General features: G+C 41.9%; 1 protein-coding gene across 2 annotated transcripts in view; it reads right to left on the bottom strand.

Moving 5' to 3' along the window:
- Positions 1-441: 441 nt before the first annotated feature.
- Positions 442-18,632, bottom strand: part of ppm1bb (protein phosphatase, Mg2+/Mn2+ dependent, 1Bb) — a 28,116-nt gene continuing 9,925 nt past the window's right edge. Inside the window, exons 2-6 of one of the 2 annotated variants that reach the window (XM_069664193.1) lie at positions 15,373-16,215; positions 11,718-11,835; positions 11,158-11,269; positions 8,897-8,954; positions 442-1,836 (exon numbers count right to left, since the gene is read on the bottom strand). In XM_069664193.1, the coding sequence (XP_069520294.1) occupies positions 1,807-1,836; positions 8,897-8,954; positions 11,158-11,269; positions 11,718-11,835; positions 15,373-16,203 (1,149 nt within the window). In that variant the 5' untranslated portion in view covers positions 16,204-16,215 and the 3' untranslated portion in view covers positions 442-1,806. Of the gene's footprint in view, positions 1,837-3,015; positions 5,462-8,896; positions 8,955-11,157; positions 11,270-11,717; positions 11,836-15,372; positions 16,216-18,632 lie in introns of those variants that run through there. The other variant, XM_069664192.1, reaches the window with a different exon arrangement.

The raw sequence follows: 18,632 nt of genomic DNA, 5'->3' as shown, positions 1-18,632 counted from the left end.
TTTATAAATATACAATATATTGGGAATAACTTGATTTTAGTCTCAAGTGTTGATCAGAATTGTGGGATTAGAGGTTGGTTTGGCCGAGGAATATTTTAAATTTCAAAGTGGATCCTGTCATTCTTAAATTTAGGAATAGCTGGCCAAGTAAAATATATGACATTGGTCTTTTCATTTTGATGTGGAAATGTTACATATTATACCTTTAAACCCAGACACGGAAAGCCTGCAAAGTGATTATACCAGCCTTTAAATATACCTAATAATAGTTATCACTTTTATTTAAACTTAGAAACCTTTGACTAACTCTCTCCAGTCTGTTAGGTCGTATCTGGCTTCGTGTTATAGACCCCTGAATGTGGAAAAAGAGGGTCTAAAAACAATCTGAGACGTACACAAACACCCAGAAATGACACGATCTCTCTTATTAAAATACACAGCCACCACCAGATCCTTGGCAGGTATTTTATTTCATATATAGACGCTTTCTGTAATCAAATGTGAGTGCAATCAAACAACAGCAATACAAACATTACCAATGCAGTCTGAGAACCAGGAACAGGGTTAAAACAGGGAGTTCACTCACTCTACATAGCGAGCAGCTAGTAACCTCATGGACAACATTTAAAAAAAAAAAACTAAAAAAAAAAAACTTTCCTCTGTCAGGACAGTCCGCCGTCATGTGTACTTCCAACCATGATGGTGGTGGGGGGGATGGAGGAGCCTATTTGACCCCCCCACCCTCCTGCCCTAACCCTCCTCCTCCTACAGGAAGTCCAACCAGTGATTCAACAGCCCCCCCCCCCTACCCACCACCCACCTCCATGAGTCCAACTTGCACTCGGCTCTTCAGTGAACTAGATAACCTCCCGTTTCCCCATCATGATTATCATCGTCAACATCCTAATAATAACAAAAAATAAACAAAAAAAAATCCAAATCATTCCCACTTCTCACACGGCAGGAGCCAGTCAGAGTGCAGAGGTCCTTCGGGTTCAGTCAGTCTCAACCAATGGCTGTCCATCCGGGTCGACTAGAAAACCACGTAGCTGTACATGTAGAACCAAAGTCCTCATGCAGTGCCCTGCGAAGGTGGCACATCACATACGTGCACAGGTGGAAGTGGGGAGGGTGGAAGGAGGGTGTTTATGGTTTATTTGTGTTTCTGTGTGTGTTAGAGAGAGTGTGTGTGTCTTTTTTTTAAGAGGGGAGAAGCAAAGGTGTTAGGCAATTATCAGACCCAGGAACACAAAAAAAAAAAAGTCCAGGAGAAGAAGAGTTACATACAAAGTCTTTATCCACCGTCTGTCTTCTCTTGGCCCTCCTTGAAACACTCTCACACACACGCACACAAACTCTCTCTCGCACACACAACACACACACACACATTATAGGTCCTCATGTCATTGTGAAGTCAGGTGTTCAATTTCAACATTCAAGAAAAGAAAAAAAAAAAAAAAACACCTCAATGGTAAAAATCATCCCTACCATCACAACGCTTCAGTTCATAAAATCTTGACATTTCTGAAAAGTGATTTTGTTTTCCTCCAGGTTTAAAGCAGTATGTGTGTGTGTGTGTAGTTGTTGCTGTCGTTGTCGTCTTTGTCCCACTGCTGCAAACACACACACGCATACACACACACACACACACATGCACAACCAACATACGCACACTCACGCACTCCAACACACACCACATGTCCTCTTTTAGTGGAGAAAGACATGGCGCAATGGAGAGACACTCCTCCTTTGGGGGCGGACGCACCGATCGCCAGGAGGAGACGGGGAGGGGGGGCTTTGCCACAGCTACCAGGGGTCTTCCAGCTCACCGGCGCTCTGGGTGAGTAGAGAGGAAAAAAGATGGAGGAGGGTGTGTTAGTTTTTTGTTGCAGAAGTTCCTGTTCCTGATGCATTTATCAATAATATTGTGAACATTTGAACCTGAATGGATAATGGTGTATGACAGTGAGATTCCCCCAGCCCAGCCTGCACGCTAACACAACCAGAACCCAGACCTCTGATGACTCACCTTGCGGAGAATCACGAGGCCAACTGTCAGACTGAAAAAACAGGGGGGGGAAACGGAGAGAAAGAAGACCCTATAGTCTACAAGCAGCTCCCCTTGCACATATTCTGGAGGTCTGAAACCGTTAAGCTGCTATTGTTTTAATGGATATGATAGCTCTAAATGTCTTAAAGCAGCTGGAATGATATTACAAGCTAAAAGCTGACAGGACAAGGAAGAGGGCAAAGAAGGGGAGGGTCTATTTTCTGCGTGAGCTGTTCCCCAAAACTTGAAAATGTTTACTAAAAGTTTCAGGGAATGGCCCTTTATCTATTAACACAATGTTAGCTGGGCTGTGTCAGGGATTTGAATAGGTAATTATCATTGATATCTGCCATACCTCTAATCACACCTGTATCTATAAAAGGTGCATGAAACACATAAACAGCTGCACAGTGAGATAACAGTGACAGATACTCATACACTTGACACAAATCATAGCATTATACCTCAAATCATTTTTATTTTGTTCATTTTAACTGCATGGGACTGGTTTGGCCCACGTGATCGCATACAAATACAACTCATACGTACACAAACGCACATACATACACACAGTGTTTAGCATTACCTCCCCTCTGATAGTTAAGTGCCTTACATTGGAAAGATAAGTGCAGTGCATGCATTACCAGAGGCGCTGGGTACTGCGGCATTATACAGACGTACTATAACCTTCCTCAGCCTGCTTTCAGAGGAAGAGTTAATACTGATGGATTGATATTAGAAAAAAAAAACTTGTGATCCCAATCAATCATCTAGCGCCATCATCAGGTCAACTTTGACATTGCTTTTCTTACTCGTCAGTTGATGACAGAAATCCTTCCATCTACAGCTGCCTTACATATGAATGGTGATATAGCATGCTAGCATGTTAATATAAAAACAAAAGCATATTAGCAAGCTACATGATTAACATTTCATATTGCATGTTAGCATTTAGTCTCTCAATTGTGACTGTTAGCATGTACACTCTGTGCTAACAAGCTAGTTGTAGGCATTTGAGTTTGATATGATTAGCCATCTTTCTTCTCTGGTTAAGCTCTACAGTTTGACTTAGCTCAACTTTCCTAATTAGAATATACCTAGCTACAATTAAACTCAGCAGTGCGTGAGATGCTAACAATAGCTTTTTACCTATGATTATGTTAGTTTTCAGCACTAAACAGCTACTGTTACCATGCCAACATGTCCTCAACTGGGTTTAAAAGGTAGTAGTTGACAACACGCTCACATGCAAACAGTCCTATTAAGTACTATCCTCATCCGCATTCACAAATGGTTCCATAGAAGAGCTTCTGTCTGAGTTCAGCACAGATGTTGCGACATTTAACTAGAGAGAAGTTGAGCCGTGTCAAAGAAGAGCGAAAACAGAGTCTACACTCAGTTCTCATTATGGAAATAATATTACTTTTTATCTAGCGCCAACATTTTCCTCACTTGTGAAGGTTTTCGTCCCATTTTTCATTCATCTAATAATGTAGTTTTCTGGAGTGTAATGAGTAGTACATATAAGCTGTGTCTTAATCCAGGGGCTGCAGCCTTCAAAGGAGGCGGTCCACGGAGGATGCTCCATTCATAGCCTGCGTAGACCGTTAAAACCAAACTGAAATGAGACGGTCTGGTCTATCCTTGCGTCACCAAACGCCATTATTGTCGTCTAGCAACAGGTAGCTAGTGGGCTAACTAGATAGCATAACTAAAGTTGAGTAAGTTAACCTATTATTTTAAAGACAATTTGTTTCAAGGGCCCTTTAGTTTTCTTAAACATGTGTAACGCTAGCTCATCGATTGAGTTGAAACCAAAAACTTAAACATTTTAAAGTGTACTTCTCGCCTGTGTACACGTCTGCACAATGCATCTTGGGATACGGTGGGCCACGAAGGATGCACTCGCATTTGGCAGAGGCATCTGAAGGAGCCTCTGAAATGGGACTGCCTTTGACGCACTTCTGTGACGCAATCAGCCTTCAAATAGGGCCTTTGAAGGCTGCAGCCCCTGGATTGGGACACAGTTAGACTTAAAGTCTTAATTGTATTTAAAATGTTGTCTTAAAGGGCCCTGTGGTCCCCTGGTTCCAGTATGCTTCGCCCTCTTATCACACTTACATCCACCTGAATAACAAACCCCAGGAACACATTTCCCCCTCTTTGTGCGAGACTGTGAGGCAGCATATTAAAACGTGGTGATATGGAATCATGTATATATGGTGATGGAATGACTTTAATGAAATGAGGCTCAAACTACAAGCATACACCTACTAAACCACCTACACAAGTGTCCCTCTGTGGTTAAACAGAACCCAGACTACTTTGAGCAACCTAACGTCACTGAATATGCTGTTAAATGGACTAACACTCTGATATCACCCACTACCAAAAACACACATTTCAGTAGTGATGATTGGTCTCTTTCTCGGTCACTCAAACTCATGCAGACACACATACGCACACATACAAACATATACGCAAAAGAGTGCTTTCTGAGTTTGTAGACAGGGTCGGCCTGAACACAGAGCAGCGTGTTGAACACATCTGCAGTTCAGAGGGTCTTCTCTCCTTCTCTTTGACAGTTCGTTCGCTGTAAGCAGGTGTGGGGGTGCAGGGAAGGAAGGGGGGGAAATCAGCCAGAAGCCAATACTGGTAAATGTAGGCCATGGAGTGCAAGGTTCATTTGTGCTTCACCAGCCACTTCTGCATGTATTTAGAATGTGTTAATATCTTCGGTTGTAAACATCAGTCTGTGAGATCACGTTGTAAAAGTGGCTGGAAGGTTTGGGAATCCAAGCCAAGGTGATCAGCGGGAAGGGGCCACAGACAGAGAAGAAAAGGAAAGAGTCCTTATTAGGTGGCAGGTATATATGAAGCTCCAAGACAGAACTTGAATAGATAGAGAGGCCATTTTTATTTCCACTGCACTATTACGATAATAAAGATGGAAACAGTGGACTTGTGATTGAGCCGGAAGTGGCCGATTTTTCCATTCAAGTTCTGTGATGAAGGAAAAAGGAGGAGAGGTCAAAGCACATCTGACTAGAGCTGGGGTGCTCATTTAGAGGAGGGATTGCACTCAGGGGCGGGTGCATCTCGGCTGCTCTCCGGCTCTGCATTGGCGGGTGAGGGCGGGGGCGAGGGGGGAGAGGGAGGGGAGGCGGGCTGCTCCTGGTCGTCTTTGTCCCCGTTGCCGTCGTCGTCGTCGTCGGAGGTCCTCCTGCCCTCCCCTGCTCCCTCGGTAGCGCTCTCGTCCCCGCGCAGGTGGTAGGCGGCCAGGGACTCCTCCAGCACCGTGCGGTACTGCCCCCGGTGGTGCAGGCGGAACTGCCGCAGAGCCTCCAGCAGATGAGCCGCCGTGCTGCCACCTCCCTCCTCACTCTCCTCCTCCTCTCCCCCCGCACAGGCCTGAGGTGACACGCCAGGGGTCAGACTCTGCAGGCACGCTCCATTGTCAAACACACACACATACATCTAACAAACAGCACACGCATCATTGTGACACAAATATCCAGCACACACTAACGTGACGATGTCAGAGACATTCTTGCACCAGTCGGACAGGCCCATGCAAACGCTACCTCTGACCCTGTGACCAACAACCCTTTGTGATATTTGCTGTGTGGTGTAACAGAGAGGAGGGGGGTCAGCCAGCACCCACACAGCCCAGATAAATAAAGAGCCTGCAGGTCAAGACTCTACTGACATTAATATGACAAATACACTCATCCCGTGCCCTGAAATATTACACACACACCTCCACCATCACATCCACGCATCCAGGCTGTTTGAGACCTGACTACGATCTCTTCCTGTGCACATGACGGCAAGATGTGAAATGTCCTGTTCCTCAAATTGGACTTAAATGTGACGTTGGATAGCTGTATTTTCTGGAATCTATTCCCATTGTTTATCGCTGTGCATACTTAAAGTTATGAGAAACTCTATTATAATTTTTTTGTTACCTATTTAGCATCTAAAATAATCTAAAGTAGATTTTACAGCCCTGCTCTCATGCAGTAAAATGGTTTAATCTTGTTTGCCGTCTTAAGACTGCCTGAATCCATGTAAATGCAGTATTAGTGCAACCATTATATACTAGACATTTACCAATTTTCATAACTGGTGGAAATTTCCTCATAGTATCATCCCTACTTCCCCCTCACATCTGGATACCTGACTCTTGCAGTAAACTATTTTTACTCACTTTAAAGTTCCTTTGGTTTTTTGGTGGTCATGAAACAGAAACTGATTCATCTTCACAACCTACAAAAGTTAGCAAGACCAATAGTGACAAGATTGATTATTTATTTGTAGGTATTTTCAATGCCTGTAACTGCTGCCTGTAGGTGTCAGACGAGGAGATATGAGCATTTGTTGACGTTTTTACCGGCTAACATAGCTTTATTCACATTAAAATGAGCTAGCCTAGCTGTTTTTACCCACATTAAAATGAGCTCACTGAGCTAATATTACTCACATTAAAATGAGCTGACTGAGCTAATATTACCCACATTAAAATGAGCTGACTGAGCTAATATTACTCACATCAAAATGAGCTAACCTAGCTGTTTTTACATGCATTAAAATGAGCTAAGCAAGCTTTTATCACTCACATTACAATGAGCTAACCTAGCTGTTTTTACTCACATTAAAATGTGCTAAGCAAGTTGTTTTTACTCACATTAAAATGTGTTAAGCTAGTTGTTTTTACCCACATTAAAATGTGCTAACCTAGCTGTTTTTACTCACATTAAAATGTGCTAAGCTAGTTGTTTTTACCCACATTAAAATGTGCTAACCCAGATGTTTTTACTCACATTAAAATGTGCTAACCTAGCTGTTTTTACTCACATTAAAATGTGCTAAGCTAGTTGTTTTTACCCACATTAAAATGAGCTCACTGAGCTAATATTACCCACATTAAAATGAGCTGACTGAGCTAATATTACCCACATTAAAATGAGCTGACTGAGCTAATATTACTCACATCAAAATGAGCTAACCTAGCTGTTTTTACATGCATTAAAATGAGCTAAGCAAGCTTTTATCACTCACATTACAATGAGCTAACCTAGCTGTTTTTACTCACATTAAAATGTGCTAAGCAAGTTGTTTTTACTCACATTAAAATGTGTTAAGCTAGTTGTTTTTACCCACATTAAAATGTGCTAACCTAGCTGTTTTTACTCACATTAAAATGTGCTAAGCTAGTTGTTTTTACCCACATTAAAATGTGCTAACCCAGATGTTTTTACTCACATTAAAATGTGCTAACCTAGCTGTTTTTACTCACATTAAAATGTGCTAAGCTAGTTGTTTTTACCCACATTAAAATGTGCTAACCTAGCTGTTTTTACTCACATTAAAATGTGCTAAGCTAGTTGTTTTTACCCACATTAAAATGAGCTAACCTAGCTGTTTTTACTCACATTAAAATGTGCTAAGCTAGTTGTTTTTACTCACATTAAAATGTGTTAAGCTAGTTGTTTTTACCCACATTAAAATGTGCTAACCTAGCTGTTTTTACTCACATTAAAATGTGTTAAGCTAGTTGTTTTTACCCACATTAAAATGTGCTAACCCAGATGTTTTTACTCGCATTAAAATGTGCTAAGCTAGTTGTTTTTACCCACATTAAAATGAGCTAACCTAGCTGCTTTTTTACTTAAATTAAAATGTGCTAACCTAGCTGTTTTTACTCACATTAAAATGAGCTAACCTAGCTGTTTTTACTCACATTAAAATGAGCTAACCTAGCTGCTTTTTTACTTAAATTAAAATGTGCTAACCTAGCTGTTTTTACTCACATTAAAATGAGCTAACCTAGCTGTTTTTACTCACATTAAAATGAGCTAACCTAGCTGCTTTTTTACTTAAATTAAAATGTGCTAACCTAGCTGTTTTAACCCACATTAAAATGAGCTAACATCGCTGTTTTTACTCACATTAATGTAAGCTAACTGAGATGTTTTTACTCATTAAATGGAAACATTTCCACTGATGGTGAAGTAAGACACGGTGAACCAGACCACAGGAATCAGCAAAGCACCTGATTGAGGTTTTCTGTCTCGTCACTGTCAGTCTGTTGACATTACCGTCTTTAAACACCGCCATATGTACGGTGTTCTGTTTAATGTTTACTTTATGTGCCCTCTCCAGTTTTGTAGATCTCTCTGTCTCTACAGTTTTTGCATCGTTTAACCTTTATTATGTTCTCTGTCCGCATCTCTTTTTTTTCTCCCCTTGACTTGAAATTTTGGCATATTGATATGATTATAGTTTGTTCTACAGATTGTGAGATTAGAGCCGGGTCCCTAGCAACGGTCTGTTCTTGATAGCAACGGTCTGCTATTGAGAAATAGCAGACCTCGGAATGCCGTAATTCACAAATCAGAACCAAGTATTTAACATGGCCGTATAATAATCAAAGGTTTATGTATTATTATTTTCTTAATATTATGAATAATTAAGGGTATTTAATCAATAAGCTTTGGTCTAAGGAAGTACATTCACTGCTTAGGAGGTGCACAGGAATATTGAGGTCGTACAGAACATCTAATTTCAATGATAAACATATAATTGAATGTGACCGTGCCGGGTTTCAATGCCTTTTAACAAGGAATGCATCAATTGAGTTTCATCAGCTTGCCAAGGTTATTCTGTTAAGTCTATCCTCCACCTGCTTTCACACTAAACTCTCACACAAACACACACACGAGTGTCCTTGTCTGGGCTGGTGTGTGTGTGTGTGTGTGTGTGTGTTTATGAGGTCATGTAGAGGAAGGGTGGGGCGGGCTGAAAGGTTGGAGAGATGAGGGGTTCAGAGAGCGATCAACTCACCCCTTCCTCTTCTCTGTGAGGGTTCAGCTTGTTGTACATGGCCTCGATCACGCTCCGTCTGCAAACACACAAACACACACAGCCGGCTGCTTAGAGAAGAGAGCGACTCCCCGCTTAATACAAACAGTCTGTTCATTCTCTGCAAATGTATATTGATTCACATTTTAATGGAGCCAAGACAGCAACTGAGTCAATACCTGAGTATCCGGTTTTCATGCGTAAAAGGGACTACTGTATCTCTATGTGGATGTGTACATTAGAGTGTTTTGTGGATTGTTATCTGCGAGTGTGGAAGTTTTTAAAGTGCATGTTGGCACTAAAGCTGCAAATAACCACCGTCTACATTATCTATGAACCATCCAAAAACTGAAAGACGCTGATCAGAGCACAAGGTGACTCCTTAATATTGCCTGTTTAGTCTGAACCACTGACCCAAACCCAAAAGTAACATCAGAGAAAGCTGGAAATCTCACATTTGAGAAGCTGGACCTGGAGGATCTTTGTGCTTTTGGCTTGAAAAAACGTAAACATTTTAAACATCTAATTGTTTCAGCTCTGTGTGACAGTGCCATCTGCTAATTGTGATGCACACTTAATAAACAAATTGATGATTGTTCAGTTGCTTCTGCAAGTTGTAAAATAAAAACACTAATTTTATGCTATGTACTTATTTAGTTTATTATATTGTGTGGGAGCTTTTGGTATAGGTTTTGTATTGAGAATAATTGAGAATAAGGTCGATTAAAGTTATCTCTTAAACAAAGAGGTCATGAAAATGAAATAAATTCAGTTGTGACAGTTAAAAAGTTTTTTCAAACATACTCAAAGGTCCATGAGAAATATGCATGGATGAATATAAAATATCAATCAATTAACCAACCTTTATTTATACTCGAGAGATCATTGCGGGGCAACCCTCATTTACAATGATACCGAGTTAATACAGAAACAATTAAAATGACAAAGCACCTGAAGAAGCAGACGACACAGGGGACATATTCTGACATTAAAGTTAAGACAATTAAAAGATAAAGTAAAATGTTGTGTATTAAATATAGCCTAAAGTGTGCAAAAATATCTCACTATCTCACTTCTCAACATGTGCAATACTTCTCTTATATTATTTAGGGATGCACGATATTGGATTTTTTGCCGATATCCGATATGCTGATATTTTACAACTCATTTAGCCGATTACCAATACCGCTATTTTTTTCCCGCACACCTAATTGCAGAGATCATCAACTCTCTTCTGTATTGGAATTAGCGTACAGTATAATGGTGATACTCTTATCACATTTGTTACAACGGTCGGGGTGACGGGTCTTGAGATGGTTAATCAAGTTCGTAGTGTTGAAAGACTTTGCCTTGGCTCCTCCTCGCATCACCGAAGCTGAGCAGTCATTGCAAATAGCAGTTTTGCTTTCTATTTCGGACACTTTTAAAAAACTTCCATTTAATCAAGTATGCAGCAGCCCATTATTTTATCTTTAATATATCGGCGGATATCGGCGCGTTGGCCGATATCCGATAGTTCATTTTTAAGCCCCTAATATTATTACATCAGGTGGTCCATTTGTTCATTCATTAATGCTGTACAATTGCTGACTTAGTTTTTCATTTGGTTTGTTGCATATTATCTTATTAGTTCTGAACGTATTCTTTAGGATACACTTGTTTACTTATTTTTATATGCCCTTTATTGTTATGTTGCACTATCCACTTTGCTGCGGTAACACTGTAAATTTCCCCGTTGTGGGACGAATAAAGGATTATCTTATCTTATCTTATCTGATATAAATCAGTTACAAATGGAGGTTGGGAGGTTTTCAAAATCAAGTTTCTAAAATGCCCAAAAGGCAAAGCTTCATCTAATTCAAGAAGGTGTTGTTTCCTAGTTCTGTCCTAACTCGAGGAACATGTAACAGTAGCTGGTTTGAAGAGCGCGTCTGATAATTGAATAAGATCAGTTAGGTAAGCTGGTAATTTTCCTATAAGAGCTTTATCACTAAAAAGGTGAATATAACTAAAATAAAAAATAGGTTAACTGTCTCGTGGTTCTTCTTAAAGCTCTTCGTAAAGCTTGTTTCTTTAAAATGTTACGAAGAAAAATTACTCGTGTGACCATTTAAACGCAATAATCTAGTGGTAAGTCGTGAATTCTACAAGTTTCTTAGCCATAAAAAAAAAATGAAGTCCAATAATATGTAAAGGGATTTTTCCTGTGTGTGTTTAAATCTTGTTCCTGGTTGTGTATTTACTTGCTGGCCAGGCCTCCGCCAGGTGGAAGGTTGGGGATGTTCTCTGTGGCGATGCTCCTCAGGACAGAAACCAGGTCAGGGACTCCCGCCTCCCCACAGTTTCCCAGTAGCTCTGCACACGAACACAAAGAGAAAAAAAAAGGTGTCTTGCAAGGTCATAATATACTTCACACCAAGGTTTACCACCTGAAGCTGAGGCTGAGAAATCGGCCATAGTGGTGGAAAAATCAGATACACCACTGTTTACCATTTGCAGCACACTGATTTCAAATATTTGTACTACCTAAAGAATGTTTATTTTGTTCTGGTTATGTACACAGAAACTGAGCACAGTATGTGGCTGCTGTCGAAAGGTGGATGGGAACAAAACACTCAGCAAATCATCCAGGGTTAGTTTCAATCATTCATGTAGTAGAAAAAAATCTGAAAGGTCAAATGTTGTTCCTTTAAAAAACTTCACCTTAAATCTGACTGTGTCCCATTTAAAATCACTATAAATACACTCTCAGTATAATATGGCTGTATGTGTAGAGGTGTGCACGTGTGCTGCGTGTGCTGACCCTCAACACGGATCTCCAGGTATTTATCCAATTCCTCCTCTTTCTTCACGGCCTCCTCTGAGATCTTGGGAGCTCCGGGTAAACACACCAGCACCACGCTCATATTGTCCCTGCTCCCCTGCAGGAACGAGGACGGGCAGAGAGAGAACAAACAGGTTCAAGGTTCATCGATTTATTATTCTACAACACAGTGTTGTACAAAGTAATGCAAAATTTGCGACCCACAAAACAACAAACAGATATTTATGGAGGAGTGCAGAGGATAAACGATGAGTACCATAAAACATGTCAAATCTATGATATATATATATATATATAAGGTATATTTCTTAGTTATTGATTGCCTGACCGAGACTGTATCTTAACCTTAAATATCAGTGGGCAGCTAGGCAGTCATAATGCTCTACATTATTGTAAGTTAAGTCAATACAAAAGGGCAACAAGCCAGCAGTCAGTTTCAAAAGTACAACACAAGCATGCTGGGGCTGTTACTCTTTGTCTTGGCTTGAGCTGTATTGCAATATATCAAAATATAGAAGATTGTGACTCCTGTATTGTGATATGTACAGTATGAACTCACCAGATTCTTTCTAACAAACAGTCAAAGGGTAAACTGGAAATTCTTTTAAGCCACTTTCCCACTGGTCAAAAAACCTGCTAACACTCGGCTGTTTTGTTTAGTGGAAAAGGCTACAATCGGCATTCCGGCACGATGCTGTGAGGCACATTGAAATTCCGGCCGCTGTCGTGCAAATACGGAAGAACATGAAACGGCGAATTAGTTCTTTGTTTCGTGCAAGACAACACTGGCAAGACAGCGAGGTGGGAGAGCTTCTTCTGATCCGAGAGGAAGTTTGTTCGCCTCTGTTTCCGGCACATTTGTGACATCAGACCGAAAGGAGTATACTCCACTGGCAATGGGAGAAGAGACAATCGAATTCATTAGCGCGTCTGAAAAACCTGCGTCACTTGACAACAGCAGGAAGGTAAAATAAGGCTGTATACCAAGAAAAGTACAGGGCAGGTTATTTTGCTTCTCTTTGGTCACACAAGAGAGAGATCTTTTCTGATACTTTGATTTCATGTCAATTACCAGCTGATATACCAGCCAAAACTGGTGTTGGTCAGATTTACTCAGGGGTCATTTTAACACATTAACTCAACAGATAAGGAGCAGCAGGTGCTCACTAAAAATAAACGCTACCTGTGGAGCTTTAGACCTCTACAGGCACTTTGGAGCAACTTTTTTAATAGAGAGGTTCCCATTTTGTTCTCGTTGGTTTGACATTATTTTACAAATCTACATTTACGTTTTTTAAGAAGAAGACGGTATTCTTTATTAATCCCAGAGGGGAAATTCAATGTTTTCACTCTGTTAGTACAAACATGCGACACACATGCACAAACAGAACCCTATGGACATGCACTAATGGAGCGATGTCAGAGCGAGGGGGCTGCACATGGACATGTACCCCAAGCAGTTGGGGATTCGGTGCCTTGCTCAAGGGCACAAGGAAGTGGCACTTCTTCAGTCCCAATTCCATGGTTGGTCCGTACCGGGTTTTGAACCAGCCACCCTCTGGTTCCCAAGCCAAGTCCCTACAGACTGAGCTACTAGCCCTTTTACACTGCAGTTCCGCCTCAGTGCCGTAACGAAGCTCCGCCATCATGCAGCCTTTGCCATTCTACATTGGGCCAAGCACTGCCGGCGTTAAGCCACCCAAGTGTAGTGTTCCGGCGTTGCGGAAGTAAAACATGCGCGAGGTGTAAACAAACATTGAGAGCTGACTCCGATGTTTACACACAGCATTTTGCTTCTGCTACACCTCTGTTACTACGTCCGATGCCGGCTCAGATGGGGAGCGACTTCGCCCCACCATTACGCCTCTGTGCGTTTTACATAGAAGATGGAACGTAACAGAGGCGTAACAATCCCGCCTTGATCTGGCAGTGTAAAAAGGGCTTACCCCACATTTAGCAATGTGCCAGAGAAGACAGGGAGGAAGAAGACTGCTGGCACACTCTTGCCATACATACTGAAAGTTCGTTGGGATAATTCAAATTTTTAAACAGTCCGTGCAGCTTGGTTTGTTTACTGTGTCCATGGAAACCGTGAACACAGCCATACGGGCATAGTATCCTGATTATTTTTGATTCTATGCGTTGTAAATATGCAATCCAAAATGTATAGACTATCTTTAAAGCTAATGTGGTAAGATTTAGGACAGTTATAAGGCAGATGGGGCCGAGCCGTTTTGGCAGCTGTGACGTAAAGACATAGAGGCAGCTGTGTGGAGGAGTGCGATCAATTTATATTTAGAAGTGAGAATTTTACATTTTAGAAAACAGAATAGGGTCAATACTCGGTTTTTCCACCCCTTTGCAGAGCTGGAGTTTACTAAAATCACATTTCATACTTTCCCTCCCTGCATAACGTACAGTGTCACATACATGACAAAAGGCAGCGGCAGCAGAGCAGATTTATAGCTGCGTGTTGCTGTTACTTGAGATAACCCATCCAGTAAGGTAAAAATAACTAGGCTGCTGTGCACTTGCTGGTTCTTGGAGTATTCCAGACACAAAGCAGGCGGGACATGGAAGGCAAAAGTCCAAGATGTGGACTCGTGGGTGGGTTCAGCTAAGGCGAAGAGGGAGTCTTGCTTATTCTCAGATCAATAACTTAGACGGCCAATGGACCGGGACGGGACAGGAAGTAGAAAGCAGTAATGCATTATTCATTGTCTGATTTATCTCATCTCTCTCAGTGAGATGTTAACTTTTATTAAACAAACAGCCTTTTTCTGTAGTGTCATCAATCTATTTCAGTATATTCAGGTTTAATTTTGTATATAGATTTATATCCTTAATGAGAATACACAAGCAGCTTTGGTTCTATGAACTGATGAGAAATTAATTTGCACAATAATCAAGCGAATAGGAGTTTTATATAGTATCTTAAAGGGCCAGTTCGCCGATTTTTAACCTCAGTCCTGTCATGCTATTATGGGGAGCGAATGCCATTATGGTAGAAAAATATGCAATTTGTGCTCTGTTCCTTTGGAGGACGCTATCCGCTTCTCCAGTGGGCCCTGGCGGAGGCCAGGGAGCTCGCTAAACTACACTTCATCAATCTAGGACGCCCGCCTCCAATGTCATGTCTCGTTCTAAATCGTCAGGTTTGAAATGTAGACTGCAGACACGAAGATTTTTTAGACGATCCACCGGTATATTGTCATCGTGTTTCGGATTCTGTCCCGCTCTGAGCCATTGCCTGCAGCTAAACGGTAGCATGTCACTCCAGCGTCTCTCGCTGGGCCGTTCCTTTCAGAGAGAGGAGCGCAATGCACGCTGGGTGTTGTAGGAATGTAGAATGGGCGAAGCCACGAGCTGTTTGTACAACTTTCTCCACAGCTGTGGCGCAAATTTCTAATATTATTGCTTCTATTGATTACAGAGAACACCAGCTTTAAGTGACAGTGGCTTTTTCCTGGAGCGAACTGCTCCTTTAATTAAAAACCAAAAACATGCAAACTTTAGTATTTAGTAATAAAAGTATTAATGTCCTAAATGCTGTAAAAATAAGACACACCTAAAAGGCAGGTAACTGTATTTATACACTCAAATGTTCATCATATATAATGAATAAAAATCTTACCTTGTGCAAACAGGTGTCCACCACTGAGTTACACACCTTCTCCAGGTCATCACACACCAGGAGCCGTGAGCGCACAAACTCACACAGCTCGTCGTTGGACATGACGTCCCAGATTCCATCACACGCCAGCACCACAAACTCGTCTCCTTCGGCCGCCCGCTCCAACACACACACCTCGGGCTCAGGGCTCACCAGCTGCTCCGTGGGGCCCTTACCATCCACACATTTGTAGTCGTAGTCCCCCAGGGCCCGGGACACAGCCAGGGAGCCGTTTACCCTCTGGATCATGACTGAGCCGCCAGCGTTCTGGATGCGCTCCTTTTCGCGGGGGTTGCAGGGCTTGTGGTCCTGGGTGGAGAAGCCCACCTTGCCGTCTCGACTCAGAACGGCTCTCGAGTCGCCGCAGTTAATGAAGTAGAGGTGGGTCGGGCTGAGCAACACGCACACGGCCGTCGATCCGCTGCGGTCCAGGCCCTGCCGCAGGTCGGCGAAGCTGCGCATGTACTCGTCAATGTTCAGGAAGCCCGAGCGAATGCCGTCCTTCACGCCCTCCACGGAGCTGGGTCCTGAACTGAAGTCGACTCCTCCTGACAGGATGTGTTCCAGCAAGTGGCCGGAGCAGTAGTTGGCCACCCGGGAGCCTGCGTGGCCGTCGTAGACAGCAAAGAAGGACCAGTCGGTGAGTCCATGGGGGAGGCCCACAACAGCTGTGTGGGCGTCCTCCATCTCCACCCGCCAGCCCTGCATGGAGCTCAGGCCATAGCGCAGTCCGTTTCCATCCCCGTGGGCACTATGCTTCTCCGTCTTCGGCTTGTCCAGGAATGCACCCATTGCTGCCTACAGCTGGAGATGAACGAAGGAGAGAGGAGACAGAAACATAGAAATTAAACTTTTTCACCATTACTAGCAAAGGGACAGAGGATAATCTAACACAGTTGGAGTTACACTCTAAAATGAGTGAAGCAGATTTTATCTGACCTTTAATAGATCACATAATATTCTTTTGTCATTAACAACATCCTTAGTACTTTAAACCCCTCTGTAAATCACCAGTTTTTGGTGTCAGTAGTTCAGTAGGCTGCTTCAAACCATGAATTCAGAGTGCTTTTAATTACTCAATGGACGGTGAGAGCCAGAGATCCAAACAACAGGACAAAGATAGCAGAGGAGCAACCAGAGGGGAGGATTACACTGCAGCCTTAAAGCTTGTTTGAGCACACAGAGCCTCTTTCACTCTGCACACAAGCTAACTAATACTATTAGTTAACTGCAGTGTTTCCCACACAGCCACTTTACCAGAGTGGGCCGCCCAGGTTTATTTACGGCCGACAAAGTATATTTGGCACCAATTTAAGCTACGCAATTTTTTAAAATTATTATTATTATTCATATTAAACACCATCTGCGGGCAATTACTTGAATGACAGTCTTCACGTGCTCTCTCATGTACCTGTGGCGAGAAAGGTCACCATGCATGCTCTGCAGCAAAACAGAGAGAGACAGAAAGATGTCCTCTGCTTCGTCCCTACTGTGAATGCACTGAGATGCAGCCGCTCCTGTTTAATATAGAACTACTTAAGCCGCTGTTTTTAAAGCTTGTTAAGTGGTGCCGATGACATTCTGTACAACTTTGGTTTAATCATTTTGACATGCTACCTCAAGTTTCCAAAGCAAGTTGAGTTTTTCAGGGATGTTAAAAAACATTCTACTGATGAAGAAAAACACATGCAGGGAGAGAGACACAGACAGACACAGGGACAGGTGTTATGTGCAGAAAAAGACCACAGGCGTAGTGAAGGGAAAAGACAACTGAAGGGAGGCAAGGTGAGCAGATTCAAGTAAAAATAAATATCAAAATGAGGTGGAATATAAAGACAAATAAACAAAGACAATGACCTGTTACCAAACTGCACTCTGTAACAAACTGAATATGTAATTAATTTGATAAAACAGAGCCAGTTCAACTTTTTTGCTGGACAGTTCTGCACTGTGTTAGTGCAACTCTCTGATTGCCCCAAGACACATTTCTCCATGGGCACAAGAAAAGTATATTGTATCGTATCGTATCGTGTATCGTATCGTGTATCTTATTGCATCGTATTGTGTAATGTATCGTATCATGTATCCTGTTATGTATCGTATCGTGTATCGCATCGTATCGTGTATCGTATCATGTATCGTACCGCGCATCGTATCGTGTATCATAACGTGTATCGTATCGTATTGTATCGTGTATCGTATATATGGTGTATTGTACCGTATGTAACGTGTATGTTATCGCATGGTATCATGTATCGTATCGTGTATCGTATCGTGTATCGTATCGTATTGTATCGTGTATCGTATCATGTATCGTATATGGTGTATTGTACCGTATGTAAGGTGTATCTTATCGCATCGTATCGTGTATCGTATCGTGTATCATATCATATTGTGCATCTGGATAACAGTTTAAAGTAACTCTACCTGGATTAAGTTGACACAATCATTTGTGGGAGTATTGAACTTGAGCGAGAGTCTTTTGCAAGAGCTTTAATAGGTAAACATTACTTTACATAATAATCATTCTGTTTTAATTTGCTGATCAAAAAGCCCCTGATATGTCCTGTAGTTCAAAGGAAACATGAAACAAGACTAACTACAGAATGAACAGGCACCAGAAATTGACGGACTATTCCTATAAAAAATGTGGTTATCATGTCAGACATTTTTGTATTATTTGTAACATACTAACAACTGTACCTGAACATGTTAGCTGAACCTCCGAGTCCTCACACTGGCCACTGTTCCTTTACATTCTAACTCACTGAAAACTACGTCTGGCATTTATGACCTGCGCTTTATTTCCCATAACACCAATCCATTCTGACCTTAATGTCAGCTACTGCTGCAGTATGGAGCTACTTACAGTCTGTATTGCTTGGTTGGTATAGCGCTCATGAAATCTTGAGATCAATAAAAAGCAATACAAATTGACAGCGCTCTGGCATCCTCTCTTTTTTTTTCAACATATTGATTGCTCACTCTGCATTAGCTCCCATATGAGCGCACACACGGCATGTCAGGCATGTGCCCAAAAAAGGCTGGTACATGCAAGGAGTGACTACAGCTGGTTTCAGAGGAACGTGTGTGTGTGTGTGTGTGTGTGTGTGTGTGTGTGTGTGTGTGTGTGTGTAGTGTGCAGTGTCATAGTCTATGTGCGAGAAAAAGGAGCTCTATAAATACGCCCGGTCGGTTTAGATTTCATGTCCAGGGTGGGG

This window comes from Semicossyphus pulcher, unplaced genomic scaffold (assembly GCF_022749685.1).
Source record: "Semicossyphus pulcher isolate SPU_LCO1_2020_fin unplaced genomic scaffold, fSemPul1.0.p SCAF_16, whole genome shotgun sequence".
Classification (NCBI taxonomy): domain Eukaryota; kingdom Metazoa; phylum Chordata; class Actinopteri; order Labriformes; family Labridae; genus Semicossyphus; species Semicossyphus pulcher.
The sequence above is the reverse complement of the archived record's forward strand: the minus strand, read 5'-3'. Positions and strand labels throughout refer to the sequence as shown.